The 20,253-nt window shown below is 42.5% G+C and overlaps 8 protein-coding genes across 8 annotated transcripts; 2 read left to right on the forward strand and 6 right to left on the reverse strand.

The window, feature by feature from the left end:
• Window positions 1-115: 115 nt before the first annotated feature.
• Window positions 116-1,203, reverse strand: IL334_003499 (ubiquitin-like protein 5; the record flags this gene model as incomplete). Its single annotated transcript, XM_062935229.1, has 5 exons — window positions 116-133; window positions 199-356; window positions 433-485; window positions 563-787; window positions 857-1,203. 5 exons carry the CDS (start codon window positions 1,201-1,203, stop codon window positions 116-118), a joined length of 801 nt encoding a protein of 266 aa, XP_062791280.1.
• Window positions 1,204-1,672: 469 nt separating this feature from the next.
• On the forward strand, window positions 1,673-5,768 carry IL334_003500 (uncharacterized protein; the record flags this gene model as incomplete). Its single annotated transcript, XM_062935230.1, has 20 exons — window positions 1,673-1,834; window positions 1,911-2,033; window positions 2,100-2,248; window positions 2,317-2,560; window positions 2,631-2,747; window positions 2,874-3,054; window positions 3,112-3,195; window positions 3,247-3,377; window positions 3,436-3,619; window positions 3,679-3,729; window positions 3,783-3,806; window positions 3,866-4,182; window positions 4,246-4,279; window positions 4,341-4,580; window positions 4,630-4,967; window positions 5,068-5,202; window positions 5,262-5,318; window positions 5,382-5,457; window positions 5,561-5,589; window positions 5,682-5,768. 20 exons carry the CDS (start codon window positions 1,673-1,675, stop codon window positions 5,766-5,768), a joined length of 2,763 nt encoding a protein of 920 aa, XP_062791281.1.
• A 283-nt stretch (window positions 5,769-6,051) lies between these two features.
• On the reverse strand, window positions 6,052-7,041 carry IL334_003501 (uncharacterized protein; the record flags this gene model as incomplete). Its single annotated transcript, XM_062935231.1, has 2 exons — window positions 6,052-6,601; window positions 6,719-7,041. 2 exons carry the CDS (start codon window positions 7,039-7,041, stop codon window positions 6,052-6,054), a joined length of 873 nt encoding a protein of 290 aa, XP_062791282.1.
• Window positions 7,042-7,415: 374 nt separating this feature from the next.
• On the forward strand, window positions 7,416-8,383 carry IL334_003502 (uncharacterized protein; the record flags this gene model as incomplete). The annotated part of the gene is made up of 3 exons (XM_062935232.1): window positions 7,416-7,460; window positions 7,599-8,026; window positions 8,284-8,383. The coding sequence occupies 3 exons, from the start codon at window positions 7,416-7,418 to the stop codon at window positions 8,381-8,383; spliced, it is 573 nt and encodes a 190-aa protein (XP_062791283.1).
• A 335-nt stretch (window positions 8,384-8,718) lies between these two features.
• IL334_003503 (eukaryotic translation initiation factor 3 subunit L) lies at window positions 8,719-11,300 on the reverse strand (the record flags this gene model as incomplete). Its single annotated transcript, XM_062935233.1, has 10 exons — window positions 8,719-8,893; window positions 8,959-9,017; window positions 9,086-9,479; window positions 9,539-9,675; window positions 9,738-9,946; window positions 10,052-10,420; window positions 10,505-10,601; window positions 10,655-10,683; window positions 10,747-10,897; window positions 11,082-11,300. The coding sequence occupies 10 exons, from the start codon at window positions 11,298-11,300 to the stop codon at window positions 8,719-8,721; spliced, it is 1,839 nt and encodes a 612-aa protein (XP_062791284.1).
• Window positions 11,301-11,717: 417 nt separating this feature from the next.
• IL334_003504 (uncharacterized protein) lies at window positions 11,718-14,260 on the reverse strand (the record flags this gene model as incomplete). The annotated part of the gene is made up of 11 exons (XM_062935234.1): window positions 11,718-11,853; window positions 11,929-11,946; window positions 12,023-12,224; window positions 12,307-12,440; window positions 12,522-12,614; window positions 12,690-12,991; window positions 13,073-13,146; window positions 13,211-13,220; window positions 13,286-13,378; window positions 13,470-13,850; window positions 13,994-14,260. The coding sequence occupies 11 exons, from the start codon at window positions 14,258-14,260 to the stop codon at window positions 11,718-11,720; spliced, it is 1,710 nt and encodes a 569-aa protein (XP_062791285.1).
• A 486-nt stretch (window positions 14,261-14,746) lies between these two features.
• Window positions 14,747-16,748, reverse strand: IL334_003505 (uncharacterized protein; the record flags this gene model as incomplete). Its single annotated transcript, XM_062935235.1, has 9 exons — window positions 14,747-15,107; window positions 15,186-15,433; window positions 15,506-15,569; window positions 15,638-15,700; window positions 15,786-16,169; window positions 16,245-16,345; window positions 16,423-16,433; window positions 16,518-16,625; window positions 16,709-16,748. The coding sequence occupies 9 exons, from the start codon at window positions 16,746-16,748 to the stop codon at window positions 14,747-14,749; spliced, it is 1,380 nt and encodes a 459-aa protein (XP_062791286.1).
• A 583-nt stretch (window positions 16,749-17,331) lies between these two features.
• Window positions 17,332-19,635, reverse strand: IL334_003506 (uncharacterized protein; the record flags this gene model as incomplete). Its single annotated transcript, XM_062935236.1, has 3 exons — window positions 17,332-17,539; window positions 17,626-17,807; window positions 17,956-19,635. 3 exons carry the CDS (start codon window positions 19,633-19,635, stop codon window positions 17,332-17,334), a joined length of 2,070 nt encoding a protein of 689 aa, XP_062791287.1.
• Window positions 19,636-20,253: the final 618 nt, after the last annotated feature.

The following is a 20,253-nucleotide window of genomic DNA, read 5'->3' on the forward strand; positions in this document are numbered from 1 at the left end:
AGGATTATGGTTAATGCATGTAGCTACAATTACACTCATATGCCAAATTTTGTGGGATAGTAGGTCGTTGGTCCATTCTATCTTCATATCGCGCTCCCCACTCTGTATCCTTGTCTTAGTACATTTCCAAACTCTGTCAAGGGAGTTGTCATCAGCCTCAATTAATATTTTCGCCTGTATATGAGAGAAAGCACTTACCATACCATCGTTTATCTCATAATCCTGCAATGAGACGTGATCTTTGAAATTCGTATACCATTTTTTCAGTTGAATCTTTTGTGCCGTAGTACCAGTTTGAGCAGCTATCAGTTTCTTCAAATCTCCTACTGTATCCGTTGCTAAACATTTCACTCGAACTATGCACGTTACATCAGCTTGAATTCTACGTCTTTGTCATTTTCACGAAATTGTGTGGAGCAGTGAAAGATTCACCTTTACGTCCCATTCGATCGTTCGCTATCACTTCTATGAATCGCATTGATGCTCTAAGGATTGAATGGGAACATATCAGCAACAAATCATGAATTGATGGAAGGTTGAAGAAGTGATGATTATTACTCACAGTGAAGGTGCTGACGTTGGTGCGGCGGCAGGCGGTCTTTGTGGTGGTCCGCCTGAAGCGCCTGAAGGTCCAGAAGGAGGTTCCCTTCTCTTCTCTTCCCTTCGGCCATCTCTTTCTCCCCCTCTATCTCTATCTCTATCGCGTCTGTCTCCCCTTTCGTCTCTATCTCTATCTCGTCTATAATCGCCTCTGTCTCTGTCTCTGTCTCTGTCTTTATCATCTCTTCTGTAACCCCTATCTGTATCCCTATTTCTATGGTCATCTCTCCTATAATCCCTATCCCTGTCCCTTAACCTATCGGCACCCTTGACTCCCATTCTATCGAGAGGATCTTCTTTCCTTCCCAAGCTACCTAAACTAGTGGATGCGTCTCCACCTCCTCCAAGATTACCCATAGTGTTCCTAACTCCTTGTTCTCGAGTTCCACCGAACCTTCCGGGGACTTCACCCCTTTCTCTCCTCTCAGCTCTTTCTCTAGCAGTAGGCTCCTCATCCAGTGGATCTCGTCGAGAGGAGAATGAGCCTACGGAATGTGATGGTTTCTTGTAAAATGACAATTCCTTGGCTTTCTTGGAGTGTGAGTGTCGCGGGGGTGATCGTGATCGAGAGCGATCTCGCCCAGGTGAAGGTGAACGAGGCATTTTCTAATAATTTTCGACTGGTTTTGCTCTATTTCGCACTGAATACCCTTTTGTGGGGTTTTGCTAAAATACCAAGGAAATGTAGAAGGCTGCTCTGTGAGTATTGGTGATGTGGCTTTTGATTTCTACTTAAGAAGCAATCTCTTGTAGTTCTTTACTAAAAGGTATAGATAGTTGTCGAAATTGCACATGCTGAAGCAAGAGAAGTCAAACAGTCAAACCATCCAGCGGCAAAGAGGAATACTCGTAGGACGTCGAGGCGGCTTCTCTTTAAATGGTGTTCACAAATAAGGTGTTTTCAAAATCTGGGGTGTTTTGGTGCCCCACACTTCACTATCTCATCAACAAAATAATAATTGATGGAAAAAATCAACATTCGAGTACTGCATGTCAAGACACAGTTACTACTGAGAAACTCATGTGAACTTCTTGCATCCTCCACTCAAAGGCAGATTTCGACAGATATACCATGGAAGGACTCATGTCTCAGGGATCAACCAGCCAAACTTCCAGAGCTGGACCGTCCAGTCAACCGGCTAGATCCGCACCTCCCAAGCGACCTCGAGAACAGACTAGGGATATGAAGCAGGAGTATGATGATGATAACCCACCTCCTCAAGAGTTAGATGAGGTGAGCTCATCAGTGGCGGCAAACAAATAGTGCTCAGCTCACCATTGACATCTCACTGATCTCCCATGTGCTATAGCACTTCGTGACTTTCCGAACTGACGTAGTAGGGGTCCAATATTACCGAGGATTAGTTGGAAGAGGTGAATACGTCATGCTTCGTAGAGAACCAAGTAACAAGTTCGATCCGAATGCAGTACAGGTGAGCTTCATAGTCCGTACCGCTTACTCCCAACAAAGCTGACGGGCTCTGACCACCGAACATCAGGTAACCAATGCTTCAGGAAGTCAAGTTGGACATATACCAAGAGCTGTAGCTGGTAGACTTGCGGAATTGATGGATCACTCTTTGATATCAGTCGAAGGTAGGATGGTAGGACAGAATTTAGATGGAGCGAAACATTATAAAATGGGAATGTGAGCTATGTTTCTCTCCTCCACTTTCTACCGAGATGCACCAACTCATTTTTGGACTATGGTTTTAGGGATCTATCAATTTATGCAAGACCATCTCTGAGAGAAGTATTAGAACCTGAATTAGCTTGGGCAAAGAATGAAACTAAAGTACAGAAACCTCCTCCTTCATCTCAATTGATTCCTGTATCAGGAATGAAAGGACATGGTAATTCAGGTGTTGGTTTACCGGAAGGTAATGATCCGACAATGAAGAAATTGTTAGAAGGGTTGAAACAAGTTGGAGATGATCAAAAACAAGCTGACAACGTCATGGTGAGTTTAATGCATCGATGAAGAAATCTGAATGGTAGAGTGATTTCAGCTTAAATTGGATATGGAATAGGATACATTGACTTCGGAAATTGACGTTTCGAAATTACCCCTTCATCCTTCCCCACCTGGAATACTGAATGGTCAATTAGTTGTTGATATCTTGCCTCATCAATCCCAGGCTCTCAAAGTGAGTCCACAGATGCCTTCCTACTACTTCTCCTTCCGACATCAAGATTCTCGATTCCTCTGGACAAATGCGAACTTCTCATCGTGCATGATATCTTCAAAAAGATGATGCTGACTTATATCGTAGTGGATGATCGATCGAGAAAACCCTACTCTGCCAGCCTCCCCATCTGATAAACAAGTTCAATTCTGGGTCAAGCAGAAAGGAGACCATAAAGATTATTTCCTGAATATTGCGACCAAAACACCACAATATGATGAACCGGTTCTGGGAAAGGGCGGTATAATCGCGGACGGTATGGGGCTGGGTGAGCTAAATGCCAATTATCAAGTCTCGTTGCATAGCTGACAATCTCATCCGATAGGTAAAACTCTTACTACGCTATCCTTGATCTTGGCGACGAAATCAGAGACAGCTTCTGGAGCATTCGGAAACGCTACGTTGATAGGTATGCTCCTCAATATCCGAACCCTGTCTCTGCTTACGACCATTTATGCAGTTTGCCCACTCTCCGTATTGAGTAATTGGGAGAAACAGATCGGTGACCATGTCGCACATGGTCAATTGACCCACTATACCTATCACGGTGCATCAAAAGGTGTGACGGCCAAGACTCTAGAGCAATACGATGTAAGTAAAAGTACATGAATAATCCGATATCAATGATACTGCTAAAGAAGATGTATAGGTAATCATAACGACCTATAACGCTGTAGCTGCTGAAGCGCCCATCGAGCCAACAGTCAACAGAAGTCCCATCAAGGCGAAAAAGCCAAAGACCAGTGAAAATGTTGCTGGACCGCTTTTCAAGGTCAAGTGGAAAAGAGTGGTAGCTGATGAAGGTCATGTTTTGAGAAATCCAAAAGCCAAGAGTGAGTCCACCTGCCGGATTTCATCAAGCGTGGATCACGTAGCTGACATTCTGACATAGTGACTCAGGGCTTCGCCGTTTTACAAGCCGATAGAAGATGGGTCTGTACGGGTGAGCTACAGCATGATTTGTCAAGCATATAGCTGACGATACAAAAATCGTAGGAACGCCCATTGTGAACTCGCCCAGTAAGCAATTGCGTTATATCGATATATCCCTCGTTCAGTCAGCTAATGATTGACAACAGGCGATCTTGGTTCTCTTCTGACTTGCTTGCAATTATGCAAGCCCCTCGACCAGGCGGCGTATTTCAAGACACTTCTTCTCAGACCTCTCAAGCGGGGAGATCCAGTCGCAGGTCGATTGCTGCAAGCTCTGATTGGCGAGGTGCTGCTTCGACGAACGAAAGACTCGAGAGATGCTAAGGGCGCTAAATTAATCGAATTGCCCAGTATCGAATACTTTCAAGTCGGTGTTAGGCTGGACGACGAGACCAGGAAGATCTATGATGAGATCATGGAGGGAAGCAGGCAAAGATTCAGGGAGGCTCTGGAAACCGGTACTGTAAGCCATGAAGAGGAAGGATCTGATAAGACCTTCAGCATATATGGCTGACGAATTTCATAGGGTACTGCGAATGTGTTGAGCATGCTGACTCGAAGTGAGTCGAAGACATCCGGTCCTCTACATTCACCTCATCTGACTGTTACGCGGTTCCGTAGTGCGCCAACTATGCCTCTCCGCTCAGCTTGTACCCCAATCATTCCTTGATGATCTGCGACGTCCGCTTCCCAAGATTCCCACAGGTCCAGCGATATCAATCTCTTCACTGACGCCTAAAAAGAAGGAAGAGTTGATCGCAAAACTTCGTCAATTCGTCGAGGAAGATACTGAGTGCGGGGTGTGCTATGATGAATCTGAATTCGTGAAAAGACCATGCATTACAGATTGCGGACATGCCTGTGAGTTTATCAGACTCATCGCTACAAAAGAATAATGTCAAATTAACAGATCGATCAGTCTGCTATCCATGTATCGAAAGAGTACTACTTTCTGCACCGCTATGTCCCATGGATCGGCATCCCATTGGCTTACCATCGATTCTCGAATTGCCTCCTGATCCAATCGCAGAATACGTTGATCCTTTGGAATCTTCTCAGACCAAATCTCTGATGCCTATCAAATCAGCCAAGATCGATGAATTGGTCAAGTACTTGAAAGTCTTTCCTGGAGATGAAAAGACGTTGGTCTTTAGTCAATTCACTAGTTTTCTCGATCAAATTGGCTTAAGATTAAGGCAAGAAGGAGTTGACTGGACTAGATTCGATGGCAGAATGAACGCTTCCCAAGTGAGTGTCAAACAGTACACATATCACCGGAAATCGTCATATCGACTATTGCCTTATCGCCTCATCATGAGATTTGGGCTGATACGATATCTCAATGTAGCGGCAACAAGTTATTGCTTCCTTCCAAAGACCGATGGGCGGGGACAAATCAGCTTCGAATCCACGAGTAATGCTTATTTCCTTGAAATCGGGGGCAGTTGGACTGAATCTGACTGCGGCCTCGAACGTTTTCTTGGTGAGTTGGATTCACAATAGCAGTCGCACCTGGAACTGGTCAGCTGACATCGAGGTCAGTGCGATCCTTGGTGGCAAAGTGCTATCGAAGCTCAAGCTATTGACAGGGTACATAGGGTAAGCGATGCTCTCCGAGAAAGTTCTTGGGATAGCTCGCTTATATAAGGTGGTTTCAAATAGATGGGACAAAAGAAAAAGGTTAGAGTATTCCAATTGATAGCTGAAGATACGGTTGAATCTGCTGTTTTGGATATTCGTGAGTGACGTATGATCTATCAGCTCAGAGAACCCGTTCTTTTGAAGAAAGAGAATGTCTTGTTCCTTCATGTGCGTCACTGATAACATGTTTGGATGCATAGAGAAAAGGAAGGATGCTCTTGTAGCCAAAGTGAGTTGTCTCCGATGCCTGATAATACGCAGCGTATACCTGAAATCCGTATTCTACAGCCAATATTCAGCTAACGTTGCTCACTGATATAGGCTTTCGAGAAATCGAGCAGGGAAAGCACCAAGACTAAAAAGGAAGCTCGATTCGAAGAGCTCAAAGAGCTCTTGGGGGTCAAGTGATCCCATTTGTCTTTTGATGATCGTCAATGTTGGGCGCGAATAGTGCTTGATCAATGAACAGAAATGAAAATGTTTGGTTGGCTTGTAGTGTTAATGATAACGATAATTTAACGTCATGTGATTGATAGGTTAAAAATATATGTCAAATTGTTAATATGCATTGTAGTATGTCCATGACGCCAAAGAAATGATGCTATCCTCCTGGTAAACCATGATTACCCTTTCAAGGAGACAACAAACTTGTATTATCCCCCATAACCCCTGTCCCTCCTGGATCCCTACTCTACGCAGCTTGACCTAACCGTTCTCTGGCTTCATCTTTGACACCACCGAATAACGATTCGTATCGTTCTATTCTATTCCTCTCTTTTTTGGGTCTGGCTTCTGCTCTTCTTTTGTTCAAATGTAATCTTTCCAAAGTAGTCGTTATACCATCTTTCCTTCCTTGCCAATCCCAAATTTCTTTTTCTGTTCTTCTTAATTTGCCGCTATCCAAACCTCTTTCTCTTTCTTCTTTCTGTCGAGCAATCTTGTTGGAAGTGTATTCGGCAGATAACTGACCTGGTGATACACCTTGTATCAATCGATCCCAGTGATTTGGGAAATCCCATTGAGATGTAGACAGGTTCGATTGACGTGGTGAAGAGATTTTCCAAACGAATGTTGGTTTCCCACTACTACTATTACTACTACTACTACCACCACTGGATGATGATCCAGATCCAGATGGAGTGGAAGGTGTAGAAGAAGAGGAAGAGGAAGATGATTTACGTGGTGATTTAAGTAATAGATCTTGTGATTGAAGTACTGCCAATATACGTGATTTCAAGAAACTACATGGTAATAACCAGAAAAGACAGATCATCAGTGTTACTTTTATTCCAAGAAACGTCATACTCTTCATTCTTCTCCATGTACCCAATCTTATTGAGTAAAGACAGACGACTTACGAAGTAGAAATGAATGGATGTCCATCAGGTAAAACGTTTACACCTTTTTCTTTTTTACCTACAACGACATTTTTGCCTTTTCCTTTTAGCGAAGCCAAGCTTGGTTCAATAGGTGATTGAGAGATTACACTACTGGTACTTGACGAATCACCCTGAGATGGAGAGGGAGAGGGAGAGGGAGAGGGGTTTTCACTTTGGCACAAAGTCAAAGCTTCTCTGACTAATTCTTTGGTTGTAAGACCTTCAGACGCGGTTGAAGTGGAAAGGATTTGTCGGACCAGACGAAAAGCATTAGGTAATGGAGAGTTGGCAGGTATGGGCATCTTGTATCCAGGAGTCTGTCAGGTATATATATATATATTCTAGTTGTTGGAAGTGATAAGTCGTTGGAAGCAAGTAATCGTATCTGTATCTCTTGAAATGTCTAAAATGTCAAATGTCAAAGTCAGTTATACGCTATGGTGAAGATGATCTCTAATTCCGGTAATTTCCGATCAATGTGGCACTCTTTTTCCCCTCATGGTATATAACATCCATCGATAACTGAAAAAGTCAAAAGAGAAAGTCAAGTTGTCTTTGTATATGATTCACGTACTCCTATCTCAAATACTGATCACACGTTAACTCCACCCACGTCGTGTCTTCACTCAATCATTATCTATTCATCTTCTATACTTGGCAAAAGCAAATCATCAAAATGCATTTACTAGGACATAATCTTCCCGATCACAAACCCTTGAAAGTGAGTATTTATCTTTCTTTCTTTCTTTCGTTCGTTCATTCTAAGATAGTATCCAGATTTAGTTACTCACATTGACACCGAGGCTGACTTCATTCAAACACCCTTTTTCGTTTTGGTTTTCTTTTTTTTCGCTTACAGATCGCTCTATTGACGTTTTACGGATTATCACATCAATTATCATCGAGGTTATTAGCTAGATTATCTATACATTCCGAAGCTTTGGTATCTGATTTAACTGAACCTCAATTAACTTCATTATCAGCATATCTATCTTCTCCCTCTACGACTTCAAAACCCAGTGATTCACCTATATCTCTGTCTCCTCCAGGAGGCAAATCCCTCCTTTCCCCGGGGAACAAATCGATTTTCGGTAACCTCAATAACATAAATCGCATTGGTAAAGGTAACGGCAACGGTAGTAAAGCGAATGCGAATGTCAAGGGGAAGGGAAAAGAACAAGTGAAAGAAGATCCACTAGATGAATTGAAAATTGAGACTGAAGCTAGAAGAAGCATGCAAGGTGATATCGCTCATCTAAGAACCGTTGGTACTTATCGTGGGAAAAGGTGAGTCCGTTTCTGGTTGTGGTTTGGGTTTGGTTTCAGGTTTGGGTTTGGGTTAGCTTTTGAGGCGCAGATTCACAAGTCGTCAAACAAACGAAAACATAGCCTTCCCATATAAAGCTTCGACTTGAGCAAGGAGTCGTGGGAGGAAGGGGAATTATCTGTGGCTCACAAGGACAGATGGTTAAACGAGGATGCTGTTGTCTCGCCATGATGATCGCTCGAGAATCCGGCCGCTGATCCCCTTGGACCCACCCCAGACACGCAGCAGGATATCCCGTCAGAGGTCAAAGAACCCAAACAAACGCTTCTACAGCGAAGAAGCATAATCGAGTGGAAAGAAGGGGATTCGCATCGTGAGTCATACTTTTGCTGCTCTGCCATATCAGAGCAAATACAGAAAAGGCTGAATCATTGGGATTATATCATCTTATCAGATTCACTATTTGTCGATCACTGTGTAGTACTGAAATCCCAATACCTCCTTCTGAAATAATCAGATCAACAATTCGCATAGCATAGACCCTACCATACACTAAAATGCATAATTGCGCTCATATCCTTTTCACTCCATTGGTATCAAGAATTTCATAACTTGATTATGCTCGTGTGCAAAGCAAAATGCAGTAAATAATGCATGAAATCTATCATAACCTACATCAACACCAACACCGGCATTCACCCGACTGCACAACCTATTGGGCAGCTACTCTTGCTCGTTGAGGTTTCCAAGCTCCGCCCACTTTCTTAGATTCATTCTTTTCTTGTTGTTGACCAGCGGCCGTTTGACCAGCTGACGCAGGTTTACGTTGGATTGGTAAAGGTGATGATCGGATAGTGTTGTATACTCTTTGAGCATGTTCGGCGTTTCTAGAAAACAAGTGGGAAGACAATCAGCATGATGCTGTTGGGAGTTGAAAGCAAGTCCCACTTACCGGATGAAGAATCCTGCAAATCGTCTGTGAGATGTAGTCTCCTCGACATGTACCATTGACTGGAGTTCGCGATGTATCAGTATACACATTTACTTTGCCGTATGCGGCTAAAATGTAGATTACTCACTCCATCGATCGTAAAGTCCAAGTTATTAGTGACTATCCTCTCACCGTCCAAGAGGGTAGCTTCTCCTTGACCTTTAGCGTATGTTCTGCTTGCAGCTTTGAGTACCATCAATTGCTGCAATACTTCTTCCTCTTGTTCACCTTCTGAGAAAGCGACTAATTTGGCAGCGTCGATGGAGGTATACAGTTTCAACAGGTTTCTTACATTGCTTACTCCTCTTACTGCGACAACATCAGAAAGGAATAATTCGAGGAATCGTTGGGTGGCATCTATAGGTGGGTTGGCAAGGTATGATTCGAGCGCTGAGGGATCTTCGTAGGGTGGAGGGTTGACATTGAGGTATTTGGGTGAAGCAGAGAGGTAGAGGTCTTTGAAGGTTTCGAGAGCTTCATCACTATATGCAGTAAAGCAGAGTCAGAACGTTTCTCTGGCTATATGAAATTCATTACTCACCCTCCTCGTTGTAATATAGCCAATTGATCGGCGTAATGCTCCTTTACGATACTCATGATACTCTCATCTGAAGGTCCGGGCGAAAGTGTGGTGCAGATGGCGAGAAGTGCGTACATTCGCTCACACTGTTTGGCGATCTATAAATATCGATGAAAGAGTCAGCTAAATGATCGTCACCGAATCTAAGAGGATAGCTCACCGATCCATATTGATACGATCTAGTATGGTACTGCTTCATCCTGATGAAGAAGATCAATACTGAGATAAAGGTCTTGATGGCATCTGGCCATCTTCCCAATGACATGTAAGCACATCCGACGTGGTAATAGGTCGTAACGTGACAAGCTGTGATACGGGTCAAGAAAGCACCACCTGAGAGATCGACGTGTTCCATGGTTTGGAGAGCCACTGTGATCGGACAAAGCATATCAGCATGACTCCACTTTATACTCTCCTAACTACATTGCGAGGCTAGTCACATGCAATATGAATACCGATGGAATGTGGACTCACAAGTGGGATCTCCCAATAAGACGTGAACTCTCAACAAACAGATCAAAGAGAAATAACCCAAATTTCTATAAAGTGGTTTACTTCCATATTCGCCAGCGATTTCAGCTACTTCTTCAGGTGATTTACCTTCCTTTTCAGCCTTAAGTTGTTCGTTGATTTGGGATTTTTGAACGAGGGAATAAAGGACGTTTAAGACTGAATAACATGACCAGATGTGTTGCGCTTCTGCTAAAGCTTCTAATTCTTCTTCATTCTTGTTTTTGGGGTTGGCACGCCATGATGCGAATGATGAAAATTGATAAACGAATTCATCGAGCATATCCCATAACCACTGAATGGGCAGATCAAGTGGTACGGGTCCTTCAGAGTCTGTTCAAGGAGGAGCAAAGACATTAGCAAGCATGAATGATTAATTGGACTAATAATGGAGGGTATACGGGAGTAAAGACTCACTCAAAAGGTAATTGAAAAGCTCGCAGATGTTCTCATAAGATTGAAATCGATCATCAATGGTAGGTTGAAGTTTGGCGTAGACATGTCTAAAGTAAAGCTATAACAAAACTGTCAACTATGCATATATATCAAGAATTCAAGGTAACTCACCTCTCTGTACAGGGTTAAGAATACTTGATCTACATCGTTGATTGTAATGTCAGCTATATTTCCTTATAAGAAACTATGTTGAGATAGCTCACCATTCTGTACTAAAGGAGAAATCAATTCTGCTTCAGGCCATTCATTTTGAGCGTAATGAGCTTGAGAAAGCTTGTTCCATCCACTTTCGTACATGTTGGTGATGGTTGGAAGGTCATTCTCGAGGATAGCTTGGTGGAATAAAACGAGGAACTGTAACACGAGAGATCATCAATATACGCCGTTATTCAGCTTTCCTTCCCCTCCTCATGATTTTAAATTCGGCTTTATCCCCTCAGGTGCTCCCCCCCTCCCCTCTCTTCTACAGCAGCCTCCCAACTCCCTCTATTACTCCTGCGAGCCTGCACCTCTATACTATTCCAGACATATCACTCACCCTCTTTACGTCCTCTGGGACTTGCTCCAAAGCAGCTAGCTGTTCTTGTTCTTGTTCAGCAACCATCATTTGTTGTTGAGCATATGCATGTTGCTCCAACTCTTGTAATCTTCTATATTCATCCGCTTCTGAATCTGGGTTATAAGATTGAACAGGTACTGCTAAAGATGATAGAAGCTCATCTTCTTCAGGTTCGTAGAAAGCTGTTGGGTCGGCCATTGTTTCCCGTCTTTTAGATGCGTAAAAGGTGTATAAGTGGCTGCGACTGTTCAAGAGGACTTGGAGACAATGAGGATGCTTGGTCTAGTATAATTCGACCTTTTGTAAGAGTTATTCTATCTTGATTCATCTAATAAAAAGAATCATCTAAATTACCTGAATGCTCAAAACTACTCGTAGTGAACAGAACAATAATTCATACGATAATCTTGTATGGTGATGAGGATCGTGGAAAACGCCGTGGGAAATTGACATGTGGCACTTTTTGCACTGCATGGAATCACTCGATTAGATATGGTACTGTAGATTCACACGAAATGATCAAGTACAAGCAGACAAAGACAGTACATTCTATTCCTTTTTATGATGAAGATGATATGAGTGAGTAAAGCGAACTGTCCCCATACATGCGCAAACCTATCCATCCGCATTCCGCAATTCGGGAGGAACATATTTCAATCCAAGAAATCTGAAGATATCTCTTTCCGTTTCAAGATTCACCTCATCTCCCGTTGACATTTGTATTAGACCAGCTCTGAACTTGTATCCTCGTCTATGCCACATGTATTTGTCAGCGATTGTGGTTTTTGCAGAGTAAATGATCGATAAGTGATGAAATATCACTCACACGTTCTCAGAATACCGTCTAAGAAGGGGATTTCATTTCAGTTAGCTTCCTCACGTTTACTTTCCAGTGTCGTAACAAGCAGAGGATTGCTCACTTCAGATCCCGCTCAAACATCATGCTCCCTGACCAGCTCAAAATAGCACTAGCATATCTATCACTTGGAGCAGAAATCAAATCGACTCGACGGTGTAATCTACCCGGGCCAGGAAGTTTGAAAATCACAAATGCTTTATCCAGATTATCAAAGTTTTGAGGAGAAGCGTGAATAGGGGCCATCGCATCCCTATGCGTAACGTCTACTTGTCAGGCTAGAGTGTCAGCCGATCTCCTTCCTTGCACCAAGGCATGGGATATTAGGTCATTTGGCGGGGAACTCACGTAAAACATGAGTGATGATACCCAAATCTGATAATCGTAAATACAGATCTTTCAATAGACCTATATCTTGATCCATTCCAGGTGGTCGAAAGATAACGTCAACATCATTTGAAGCAGGTTTACCTCTCCGATAACTATGAAAACATATGTCAGATGATACTACTTCCGTGTGATCCGAGTATTCCGAGCGTAGCAAATTTCAATTATTGACTTACCCTCCGCATACCGTATATTCACATCCAGGTATATAAGCTTCAAGATGTTCCAAAACGCATTCAGCAATCTCTTCAACTTCTTCCCGAGATATCCTGCGAAAAGATTCTTCCTGTCAGTTACCGAGAAATGAGAGTCAGATAAACCAACGGAGCATGGTCTAAACTCACTTTTGATCTAATTCATCTTTCAGTCGAATCCATTCTTCAACAATCTCAACTTGTTTCATCCCACCTCTTCTTCTTCTTCTCAACTTGTCTTTCATCCTTACTTCCGGAGATTCTTCTTCTACAGCTTCGAAGTGCATTCTTACGTCCTCCAAAGTCCTGCAATAGTGTCTATCGTATAATTCTTTGGCTTTATGGTGTCCTATTGTGTACACTGATGAGAATAGGTTTAATGCTTGAAATCGTTCTGAAGAGCTGATTTTCTCCGATTCCATCACCATCCCAGTTTGGAGATATTCGTCAATCTAAAAAGAGGCATTAATCAGCCATTTAGCAAAACAGATCTTACACCCAACGCCATTGCACCATAATGTACATTGACATACCCTCTGAGCGACTTTCTCTCCTACTCCAAGTAATTTCATAGCTTCTTTACCCGATTTTATGGGTCTCGGGACAGCTAACAACCAATCGGAGGTTCAGCTCAAACAGTATCTTGGTGAGAACGATGGAACCATACTTACATTTCAGCATCTATATTCAGTATCCCATAAGCTCACAAGTTCGCTGATTTGTATGATAGACTATGGTAAGCTTACACTTAAGCTCCTTCTGTAACTTAGGACATTTGAATTCTTCTGTTGCGTTTCTTCAAACTCCCTTTCTTCGATGATAGGTCTGATGGCGTTGATCTGGCAAGAATCCGCAACAATTCAGCGGGACCTGGAGCAAACACACCTGAATTGCCGACTTGATATCTCCAGGACCTTTGAGTGAACTTACTAAGTCTTGATTGACGCATACCAAGGGACTAGCTCTATGTACGCATAAAGCAGGGATATCCTCGAATTTTACATCATCGTGAAGAGGTTGCATATCAATTGAAAGATCTTCTTCCTTTTTAACGAATGAAAGACCATCCTCTGTATCCTCGTCTTTTATCTTGCGTCTCTTGGTCGGAGGTCGATCATCTTCATCATCACTTTCTATAAATATGGGTATAGGGAATGATATCGGTTTAATGGGTTTTGGTCCTGGACTAATCATGTATTTGGATCGGACAGGTAACTTTGGTGGGTTTGATGGATCTCCATTTGCTGCATATTCCAAACAGGTAGTATACGTATCGAATATGTATTCGGGTGTGAGAATTGGTTTTTGATCCTGAAATTCAAGTGTCAATTTCACGAAACCCTATACTATCTAGAATCAAAATTGATACCAAATGAATCCCGGTCAAAGGCCATCTGTTATAGTCACAAGGGAGAACAAGATCAAGTCAAAAAGGGAATAAGACCAACACTCACGACCCATTCACCTAGACTTCTGATCAACCTAGGTCTTCCTTTGATAGCACTAATTACGAAACTCCCTTCCTCAATCCCTACGCATCTCCCGCCTAATTCGTCTATGCATGAATATAATTTCCCCAATTCAGGTTCCAGTTTGGCGCTGATGATATGGAATGTCATATTTGAGAATAATTGATATAACGAAGGTGCGATGTAATGTGGATGTTGGATTGAAGATGAAGATGAAGAAGGGAGAGGTTGAGCGGGTGGTCGAATTGGCATGATGTCGATCTGAGCATCAGGTGTGAGGATGGTTCCCACGAACTACGATGTGTTTGATACTATATATAGATGCGTTGAGCACTGTCGATATTCACATTGTCATGAGCAACGAATGAGAATGGTCTGATGTTTGTACTTGTTTGTGGAATGCAAGAACATTAAAAGAGTACATATGGTGTAAGAAACAATGACGACATTTCATTGATCATTTGTCTGTTTACTCCGCTGGAATCTGACCCTGTGCCTGGACGATCGTTGTGTGTGTGTGTGTTCGTTCATTCAGATGACATTGTCAACCGCATTGCATGACTATCCCCACATCAAGATCATTGGTTCACGATATCTGGAGTACTCGCCCGATGCAAGACACAACCTTCTATTTTGATTACATATATCTATATCTCCGAATACGACATACAACTAATGACTGCCCTGTGTCATTCCCTCCCTCCTTTCTTGTTCATACTTTGTTCAGCTTATACTCTCCTACAATTTAGCTGATTTAGCTTTAAGATCATTCGGTTTAACCAAATCTTCTTTTCTCAGTACTTTTCTCTGACCTGCTCTGACGTCCGCACCAGCTTTGGCGGTTTCAGGTTCCTTGGAAGAAACATCTGATAATTTCTCCTTTGATCCTCCTTGTTCTTCGATTGACTTTTGTGTATAATTGAATGCCCATCTTTCTGCATATTCAGGTGATGGGTTTTTTTCAATCACTTTCAAGATTTCACGTCCTATATTAGGAGTAAACTTGAATCCATGTCCTGAATCTCCTGTTGCGATGATGAGATTGTCATAATCTGGATGATAATCAATTAACCAATCTCCAGTCACGCTGTCACAATACCTATATTACATAAATGACTGTTAAGCTGGCTTTTCTGGCCTTTTGATGGCAACAACGTATATTTGAAATGTAACTCACCAACACAACCTAGTAGTCATATAATCTTTCTTGGCCAATTCTGGATAAACTTCCTTCAGACCTTTTCTAAGCGATTTTAACATGGTCAAGGGGATAGCACCGTCTTCAGCACCGGGAGTCAACTTTGTTCTAGGGATTGAAACTCCGTTTTCTTGGGGGTTAAGTACTCCCGCACCGTGAATAGCCATCTTGACAAGACCCTCAGGATTAGGAGGGAAGATGTACCATCCATCATCTAGATTGAATACCTGGCAACAAGGTTGTCGTCAATTGACAGCACTGATACTGTTTAGGTTAAGCCAACATATTAAAATACCTACAACGGGAGTGGATGAGTACGATTCGTGTTCTTCTGGTGTGAGCTGCATTACTGCTACACTTTGGCTATGAAGGATAGGATTTTGCATCAGTTTGCTTTTTCAATGTGATGGACACGCTCCCAGTCGACTCACCCAGTAGCGACGACTTCGGGAAGTCTTGCAGATACACCTGGAAGAGCGCATAATGCTGGAGTCCTACAGCCAAAATCGTTCGGTCAAAAGTCAGTGAACCAGAGAAATCTGTGCGCGGTTCTAAAGAAGGCCAAAAAAAGAAACTCACCAAGCTCCAGCTGCGATTAATACTATATCGCCTTTAACTTGATCGCCACCTTTGATCTCTACACCAGATATTGTTTTACCATTTTTGATCAAACCAACGACTTCAGCACCCGCTCGAACTATACCACCTAATCTTCTAACTCTTTTCAATCCAACTTCTAATGCTCTACCAGATTCAGCCCATCCTCCAATCGGATTCAGATAACCTTTTCTATCGCCGAATTGTCCCAGAGGTATCCTTTGATTCTTATAAGTGTCCTTGATATCTTTTAGATTATCTAAGAGTTGAACGTTTATTCCTAGATTTTTACAATTTTCATATGCTTTTGAAACGAATTCTTCTCCTTCTTTTTCACCGGCAGCTGCAAGTGCCATAACTCCTGATCTACGTATTTTTATAGAATGCCTGAGTTAGTAACTACCCAAGCATTGTTGATGAACATACTCGTGGGTCACTCACTCATGATACGTTCCTTCCCATTCTGGTTTTCTCCAAAACTCAACTGCTTCAAGTGCTAATGAAGCGAGATGAGGATCTGCGTAATCTGCCGATCGAATGATCTATTTATCAGTATGGGATAATCAATCAGCGCATGCACATCTATTGTCACAATGCTAATGGATCATTTGAAATTTACCTTGTTGAGATCTGAATTGAGGAAGAACCACCCATTACATATCAGCTGGAGTCGTATGCGGAATACATCAGGGGATCAGGAAAAGGACAACTTACCGGTACTAGCGGCATCGGGTGCAGGTAATATTCCACATTTATCCAACATCGTTACATTGTATTTACCAGATTGCAACATCCACAAAGCGGTGGACATTCCATAAATACCTATTGAGTGTATTTCATGTTATTAAATACGCTTTTCTTTTTGATGGATCTTAGAGATTAGGGATGCGGGGAAGAGGACATACCAGCACCGACAATCACTACGTTTGTCTTATCTTGAGTCATCTTTGCACAGTTCACTTGCTTAATTTATTGAATGAAGGATATGGTATGTTGGATTATCGACCAAATTACTACGATACTGGATCAGACATCGAATCAATACCTAGCAGATCCTGAAAAGAATTGACAGGATATCATTGACTTACATGATATACAATATGCGAAAGATAGATGGCTGTATCTGAGATATCCTGATGTCTGATGTGCTTATACGCGGATTCGATGCGACTGTTCCACAAGTTGAAATGTGTTTCTGCCTTCTATAAAATATGTACTCCGTATCTAAGACCTATTTATACACCTATCCCAAATTAAGCGAATTTCAAGCGCTGTTATCGAGAAAGAGACAAAAAACCCAAAAGGAAGGGGGAATATGATCCAGGTGCCTTAAAAGACCAACACGTTCCCGCAGATAGCCGTTGAAATGTCACTCGTAGAATCAAATCGATTCATCGCGGCTTTGCCGATAACATCATCTTAAAGAATCACAGAGAACACGGTTTCGCATAATGAATGTCTATGTACATGTATGAGGTAGGTGATATCACTCTTCACGACAGACCAACCGCTCCGAATGACTGAAAAATCATGACATCAAATCTTCCATTTGTTTGCCCTTCTGAACCTGTACGAAGCTAGCTGACCGAAAGGAACCGATACGGTCCGTATGTGAAGAAGATACATCCGGTGTGGGTTCATCCGAAACGATTTTAAGCGAACTTGAGAAATCGTCTTCACACCTTGGTGTGTCAGTGGCGGAAGTGGAAGGTGATGGAGGCCATTGCGACCCTAGACTATATCGCAAGATACTTTCATTTAGCTTGATGCATTGGAGCACGAATGCAATGACACTGGGGCTTGAAGAAGAATGACAACTTACCTGTGAATTGGTTGATCGTCCCATGTTGTAGTCGGCGAAATTTGACCTCTCAGACATCCCAAAGCAGTCTCCCAGTCGTCTGTTGCTGGATTCCATCGAAGTCGACCCAACCATCCTGGTAATCTGGGGTTTATTTGCCAGGAAGGTCTCCAAAATTTAGCTGGGAGTTTGAAAGGAAGATGCTATGTCGCGCTTTGTCAGTCAGGTACAACAAATCGTACAAGCTCTTGCAGTCAGTCATGAGACAATCGGTAGATTGATTGCCCAAGTAGCACTCTCGTATGATAGCTTGACAACCAAGGGTGTAGCAAGGCCTTCCACAAGACTCACTTCAGCAGTAAATATCAGATCTTCTTCTACATTCTCGCCGAATATTCTACCCCAAAACAGGGTTTCAGATGTTTCTCTCGATTTGGATTTAGCTTGAATTGAAGCCTGTAATTTATGTGGTGAAAGTATTTTTCTTTCGTTAACTTCCAAACAAATAAGAGGATTTATCCTTCTTTCTCTAATTTTGCCAATCTGTATTGAAGCTTTTCCTTCAGCTAGTGAAGAAGCTGTAGGTTCAGCATTGATAACTGATAAGTTAATTTGTTTTTCACCTTTACCAGTTATATGAGTAATTGTCAGTCGTCTAGCAATTTCGTAAATCGCCCAATCTATCGCTCTCGTTGTAGATATCCAATATCCATCTGAATCAATTCTGCTTTCGAGTCCCATTTCACCTTTCTTACTTTTCTTCATGCTCGATTTATCCTTGATCTTGATAATTGTGCTTAGGTCAATGAATTTCTTTGAAGGTCGACAGAGAATGTGATCAATCATCAGTTCTCTCATTAAAGTTCCTTTTAGCCATCCTTCATGTTTATCTGTCTCTTCATCTGAGTGAGATTGAAATAAGGCTTCATAGGCTTTGGGAGTGAGATGTGAGAATACTTTGGAAGTGGCAAAGAATCCAGAGGTTGATGAATTTCCCGTTGATATCAAAGGTGAAGCTGACGATTTGGTATGAATACGGAAGACGGTTTGATTTCTGTAAGAGGATTGACCCAATTGTAGGTAATGAAGGTATCGATCATTGATATATCCTACATGTGGCGTGACTCGAGGACGCTTAGAAGAAGGCACATTCCGGGAAAGATTAACACCTTGAATTGCAGGCGGACCAGCTTGACCGGAGAGAAAAGAACGAGTCTCGGAATGTGTCCTGAACTGGGGAATGCTCTGCGTCTGTCTGGAGTAGTCTTGTTGATTCGAGGTACGTGGGGCTGAAAATCCGAATCGAAGTGGCTGCCGTGTCGTATCGTAAAATTGTCCAGGCCTTGCTGGTAGACCATTGGCTGTTTGGATGGTGGTCGAGGAATTTCGTTGGTAAGAAGGAGGCACACGAGGTTCAGGATATTTGGAGACGTTCGATTGTTTAGAGAAGGACGAAGCAGGTCCTTTGATTGCTATCGCAGCTGCATCTGAGCTTGCTTTACTTGGCATATTAATCCTTGAAGTGAAATCCAAAGGAGGAGAATGAACAGCCAGCTTTTTCGATGACCAATCTGATTGGAAAGTCTCGCCTTGTGTTCTTTCTTCTCCGGCAGGATTGATAATGAGTAAAGAACCATTCCAGCTATTAGCCAAAGGATCAAGCTTGGATTTCTCCTGTTGCGGTTGCGATTTCATTGTCAAGTCTCTTCTGTGGTGTTGTTTCTTGGCATCATTACTAGTGATGTTGTTCTTGATGTCGGTATCAGTATGGCCGACTCTTGGCAAGTACGGTTGCCGGTTTCCCTTGAATGGACCTGGGTTTGTGAGCGGTCGTAAAGATGGATGAGGCGCTTGACGAATTGGGATTGGCGGGACAGGTTTACCGGGTCCTCGAGGTTGAAGTGATGAATTGATTTCTGTGTTTTCGCTCATGGGTAAACTGGCAGCTTTATGAGAGTTGTATGGATTGAATATTGGTTGATGAGGGTGTTCTCCACTCCAATTTTGTGGGTATCTTCCAGAAGAAGGCATCGTTACTTGTTTACGGTTTACGACCTGAGCTGTAACCAGATACGAGGTCGCAAAGTACTTGATACTCAATTCAGTCAGGGAATGCTCATTACCTGTCTATGAGGCGACGAAGATTAGGTGTTAGCAAGGGGTCAGTATAAGAGTGTGAAAGAGAGCTGGGGTTGGAGTAACAAGGAAAGGAAGGAGTATGCGGAGGAGCGAGCCGAAAGACTTGTTCCCGACATATATCCAATAAGCAAAAGAGAACGATGAAATTAAAGGGAGATTATAATACTTACCTGAGTAGACAACAAGGTACAAGAAACTTTGAAGAAACTTTGAAGAAGCAACGAGTAAGTATACAGAAATACCAAGAACAAGAATTGAAAGAGCGAATGAATCACAAATAGCGAAGTCGATCGCGAAAGGGGAATGCCACTTTGCCTTCTGCCAAGAGGTCCGTCCAATTGTTGATTCAGTCTACCTGATATGATAATGGTCTGTGCTCAAATATCTCTACAAGCTTGCTACTACTTGGGCAGACAGTGTACATATGGTGAAGAGCATCACAGTGTGCGAAAGATCTCTTCATCCTCACAGTTCATTTCCGTTGCAATTACATGAAGGATCTATACGAGT

The sequence above is a fragment of the Kwoniella shivajii genome, chromosome 4 (genome assembly GCF_035658355.1).
Source record: "Kwoniella shivajii chromosome 4, complete sequence".
Taxonomy (NCBI): Eukaryota; Fungi; Basidiomycota; class Tremellomycetes; order Tremellales; family Cryptococcaceae; genus Kwoniella; species Kwoniella shivajii.